We start from the raw sequence: 5294 nt of genomic DNA on the forward strand, positions 1-5294 counted from the left end.
CAGTCAAAAAGACGCACAAACACATACATATCTCTCTCGCAAACTCAAAAACCCTTTCTCTCTCTCTCTCTCTCTCTCTCTCTCACACACACACAAAACCGTTGCGTTTCGCTGAAATCCGAAACGCGTTGCGGTTACTTTCACGCTATCATAGAAACCGCTCGAAACTTCGGATTTTCTCGCTTGTTCGCTCTCTCTTTCTTCTGCGGCTGTCATGGCTGAGCAACCAAGCTCCGCCGAAGCTGTCACGGAGGGAGCGCCGGAGCTTCTCCCGAAAGAGAAGGATTCAGAAGGCGGCGAAGGTGGAAACGAACAAGGACAACAAGGGAAGGCGTCAGAGGGAGAAGAACGAGCTAGCGAATCGCCTTGCGAAACTGAGTCGCAGCGCGCCGTGATGAAGAGTTCTGATAAACCTCTGAAGGGGTCGAATTCAGGAACCCTAGCTGCTGAATCACTTGTTGTGAACAATCGGAGTGATGGTACGGTTTGGTTTCAATGAGTATTTGAATTTGTTTTTTTTTTAATCTTCAAAAATCTAAATGAGTGATTTCTTTGTGGTGAAATGGTGCGGTTGGGGTAACAGAATTGCAGGGGAGCCCTGCTACGCCGGATATGGATGTCAAAGCTGAAAGTAAGGTTAGAGCATTTCCATGATAACTTGTTACTATTTTTATTATATTTCTTAAATCGAGATTTTAAGTATTGTTTTGCTGTGATCGTTTTAAATTTTGTGGGAATCTCACTCTTCGTGTTCATCTGCTTGAAGTTGTAAACTGTACTTGAACATATGTGATACGTGAGAAGGGCTGGTTTTGGTTATGGTTAGAATTTTTTGAGCTGCCTGGTTTAGGGTTGTTCCTATCTTTCTTAATGTTGAGTGTATAGTCTGAGAACAGCACCGATAAATGAGAAATATACTTTGCAGATTAGAAACTTGGATCTGGAATGATCGATAGGTCATTACGATTAACCAGTTGGGGTTTGGACTTATGGTATTTATTTCTGAGGCCTTCTGTTTTCATTTTTTCTTTTAAAAATTTAAGTGGATGCCTATAAACTTCTTGTTAAGCATAATAAGGAATTTAAATTTGCCCTGCTAAATACTTGTTGATTGATCCCATACAAATGAGGAATGGAATTTAATAATGATGGTTTAAGAATGTAATACATGAAATTAGTTTTCTTGAATTCATGGTAGCATATTAGCATCTATGACTACGAGATGGTTCCATGGTGTACTGAACAATAGTCATTTGGTTGCTTTTCTTGCATTTAAATTAAGCATTAGCAAATTATAGGTTCTTTACTTCCAACATAGATTTGGTTTCTTTTGCACTAAAAGTAGGTCATTTCATGCTCAGGAGACAGATGGACCTCGTGAAAAGGAAACTATTGCAAGTGAAGCAGTACAACCACCTCCAACTCAGATAGAAAATCAGCCACAGGTGTCTGCATGTTCAACTCCATTGTCAGAACTGTCACCAACCTCTGTTACACAATCTTTATCATCTGTTCCTAGTCAAATTGTCCCCAAACAGAAAATGCCACCTTTGAAGATTAATAATGTTCATGTGCCACAATTGGACAAAAAAATTCCTTCTGGTGGCAAACATGTTTCTTGTGGTTCTGTTGCAAGGGTTTCAGTTTCTGATGGTTACAGCTGGCGGAAGTATGGTCAGAAGCAAGTGAAGAGTCCCACAGGGTCTCGAAGCTATTACAGGTGTACTCATTCAGAATGTTCTGCAAAGAAGATTGAATGCAATGATGATGTGGGTCGTGTAATAGATGTTGTTTATAAAAGTCAACACAGTCATGATCCCCCACATAAGCCTAATTCTACAAGGGAAAGTAAGTTAGTGTCTTCCAGTGAACCTCCTAATGTAGAAAACAAAGTTTCTCAGCAGCTATCTATCAGAGGTCTGAAAAACTCTGATCCGTCTCCTTCAAAAGAACCCTTACAAGATGCACCTCGCACTGCTGACAAGAAAAGACCAAACTCATCTAATCTCAGTGACAATGGTAAAGTTATTTTGAAGGAGGAGCACGTTAATGAGCCAGAGCCAAAAAAAAGGTAAGCTTCCTTATCGGTTCATTCTCTTCGTAAAAATAATTTAGTCAATAAGCTTTTTATTCAACAGAGGTAGGATACAACGATTTAACATTCTCTCCTTTTAACTTGATAACCAGAATGAAGAAAGATGACTTAGCAGACTTGGATTCCCCTGTAAAATCTGGAAAGAAATCAAGGTTTGTTGTACATGCAGAAGGGGATGTAGGTATATCAGGTGATGGATACCGATGGCGCAAGTATGGACAGAAAATGGTGAAGGGGAATCCACATCCGAGGTGATTGCCTGTTTAGATTGTTTCCTTTCTAGTTTATTCTTAATGTTGATTACTTGATTTCGTAAATTTTCCTTATAACGTAAATATCTCTCAACAAATATGTAAAGCTTTTATTTAGATTTAATGGGTATTTAAAATAAAATAAAATAATCAGTTATATAGTGGCAAGCTGCATCCATTTTTCTGGTAAAGCAGTCTGAAGAAATTAAAAATGATATCTTAATCTATTGATTTAGGCTAATACTTTGTTGTACCTAATAAAAGCTCTCCTAATCTTTTATTAGCTTTTTTTATGTTTACAAAAGGTAATAATAGTAAAAAATGTTGTTCCAAGGCTATTTAGGTTAAAAACGTTCTATATGATAATATGCTGAAAGAAACGTGTGCTTAGTGTCAAATTAACAGGTTTGAGCAACTGGAACATTTATGCACTTAATCACTTTGATAGTTTTGGATTAGGTGATTGCTATGGTGCCTAAAACTAAAAGGTAATGCCTAACTTGCCAAAACAAGTTAAAAATCAATATTTAATTTAAAAAGTATAAAAGTAAATAATTTTTAAATATTTAAAGTTTGCCATAAAAGGTAAGTTAGGCACTAATTAGGCACCAAGTAATAGACATCATAGAATTGGCCTTTGGGTTAAAGTATTTTTCGAACTGTTCTGCATGCTTAGTTTGTATTTGCCTCATTAGGAATGATGATTGGTTGAGACCTTCCCCAAACAGGGAGGATAAGTTCTTATTATCTGAGGGTCAAAATTGTGTTGGTGGTGTGGTTATCTTCCTCGGGGCTTTTTTGAGAAGAGCTGCTTCCTTTGGAGAAAGGATAAGGGACAGATGTCCAAGTGAAGCAGCAGCAATTCTCTTAAGTTGGCAAAAGATTTATAACCTTCCTCTTTTTTTTTCTTTGTACAAGATATAGCATTCCCTTTTTGTTTTCTTTACTTTGGCTGCTGAAAATGAAATTCCTTCAATTTCTTCTGATCATATCATGAATTTGCAGAAACTACTACAGATGCACTTCTGCTGGGTGTCCTGTCCGAAAACACATTGAGACTGCTGTTGATAACTCGAACGCCGTCATCATAACATACAAGGGTGTACATGACCATGACATGCCTGTGCCAAAGAAACGACGTGGCCCACCCAGTGCTCCTCTTGTGGCTGCTGCAGCTCCGGCATCCATGAACAATTCGCAGTCAAAGAAAAAACCTGATTCTCCTCAAAAACAGAACAAGTCTACTCAATGGTCGGTGGACACTGAAGGAGAACTAAGCGGGGAAGCCATGGATCTTGGAGGTGAAAAGGCAATGGAGTCAGCTCGCACACTTCTGAGCATAGGATTCGAAATTAAGCCATGCTGAATTCATGTTTTAAGAGATCATACACTTGTATCTGTATAATTGGCAGGTCTCCCTGCTTGTTTTCTCTTTTTTGTTATTATTTTATTTTTGTTTCCTACATAGTGTTTTTAGTGGAACAGCTCGTGTATATTTTCTTGTACACCATTTTAATTTGTCTGAAACAGTTTGCTAGTAGTCGAGCCCATATAGAATGGATTGGCATAGTTTCACTTTTTCCCGTGCGTATAGAGGGTGAGACTTGAGAGAGCTGATTGTTTTTTCTATTTATTTTTTTTGGGGTGAGGAAGGTGGTGTGTCCGAACAATCCTGGGTTTCTTTAGGCTAAACCAAGAGGAATTGGGCTGAGATTTTGGGTTTGGCCCAAAAATAATTCAAATTTCATAATGTGATTATATTCTGATATTTTATCTAACTTTTTATTTTTTTTTTCAATTGATTTTGTAAACGTTAATATCCTATTATATAAGATTTAAGTAGAATTAGAAAAAATATGTAAAAGGAAGTCTTATATGATGTGATGGTGTGCGATCATACCATAAGATTATTTGAGAGAGAAAAATAAAAGTATTTTAACAAGCTAAAAATGTGTTCTCCTTAGTCTCTACTTCCGTTTCGAAAACAAACAAGAAACAACCACCTAGTGGCTTTCGTCTATATTAAGTATTGTGATTGATTGTCTTTATAGTTGGTATGCCTATTTGGTAGTAGCTGATAAAACTTCTTAGTTGCTGAGTTATGCTTCTTATTCATTATTATATGGCTATCTACAATTGAATTTCAACTAATTTTTTGGCTATATAACAGAAAATGCGATCATATTTTTTTATAGAAAAATAACCCTGTCACATGTCTTGTATTTGGAGTATCAAGCACTCATTCTATGACCAAAAAGAAACACACGTTAACTTATGAAGAAACCATTCTATGTGACCAAAAAGAAACACACATTAACTTAGGTTTTTTTTTACTTATTTAAATTTAAACTAAAAAAAAGTTAATAATCTATTTTTCCTATTAAGAGATTATATACGAGAATATCCTATTTTTATTATTAGTGAATCACATTGAGTAATTAAGTTTTACTAATTAAAATATGAAGTGCACTAAAAAAAAGTATAACTTAACATCTTTTATATTGCTAGTAGATCGCATTGGATGTTAAGAAACTTATTTGTACTAAATGTTACGATGGATTGTCCGCTAAAATAAAATTACATACAGTCATTTTATATTTGAATTTCAATGAAACCAAACTATTTTATTGTCAAACATATTTCTACTCAAGTATTAGAACTCTTTTAACTATATTTGATTTTAAAAAATGCTGTTTCTATGATAAAATAATTATTGTATATTTATATATAAATATATATTATTTAATTTATTTTTAATATATATTTATAGCCAATGAGTAATAGCTCAAATGACATAATCTCCCCATACTCAATTAAGAGGTTGTGGGTTCGATTCTCCTATCTTTGGTAAGAAAAAAAATATAGAAAATAATCTAAAGGTACCGGACACAGCCGGTAAAATACATTTTCAGAAAGTCATAACTGGGATTTTCAGGTTAACTCCAGTA

The 5294-nt window shown here is 35.4% G+C and overlaps 1 protein-coding gene across 3 annotated transcripts; it reads left to right on the forward strand.

Moving 5' to 3' along the window:
* Positions 7 to 3931, forward strand: LOC107641248 (probable WRKY transcription factor 32). 3 transcript variants are annotated; one of them, XM_021106300.1, is made up of 5 exons: positions 7 to 479; positions 584 to 636; positions 1343 to 2071; positions 2188 to 2346; positions 3352 to 3931. In XM_021106300.1, the coding sequence occupies exons 1-5, from the start codon at positions 477 to 479 to the stop codon at positions 3710 to 3712; spliced, it is 1305 nt and encodes a 434-aa protein (XP_020961959.1). In that variant the 5' UTR covers positions 7 to 476; the 3' UTR covers positions 3713 to 3931. The 3 variants fall into 3 exon arrangements, with proteins under 3 accessions (XP_020961959.1, XP_016200233.1, XP_020961964.1); XM_016344747.2 differs by having other exon boundaries at positions 1362 to 2071; XM_021106305.1 differs by having other exon boundaries at positions 328 to 479; positions 1346 to 2071.

The sequence above is a fragment of the Arachis ipaensis genome, chromosome B01 (genome assembly GCF_000816755.2).
Source record: "Arachis ipaensis cultivar K30076 chromosome B01, Araip1.1, whole genome shotgun sequence".
NCBI classification, from domain to species: Eukaryota; Viridiplantae; Streptophyta; class Magnoliopsida; order Fabales; family Fabaceae; genus Arachis; species Arachis ipaensis.

Bases quoted from the DNA above. Each gene is read 5' to 3' on its own strand.
- LOC107641248 (XM_016344747.2), top strand. From the start codon at position 215: ATGGCTGAGCAACCAAGCTCCGCCGAAGCTGTCACGGAGGGAGCGCCG. The intron at 637-1,361 runs GTTAGAGCATTT...TTTCATGCTCAG, and splicing joins ATGTCAAAGCTGAAAGTAAG to GAGACAGATGGACCTCGTGA. The intron at 2,072-2,187 runs GTAAGCTTCCTT...CTTGATAACCAG, and splicing joins GAGCCAGAGCCAAAAAAAAG to AATGAAGAAAGATGACTTAG.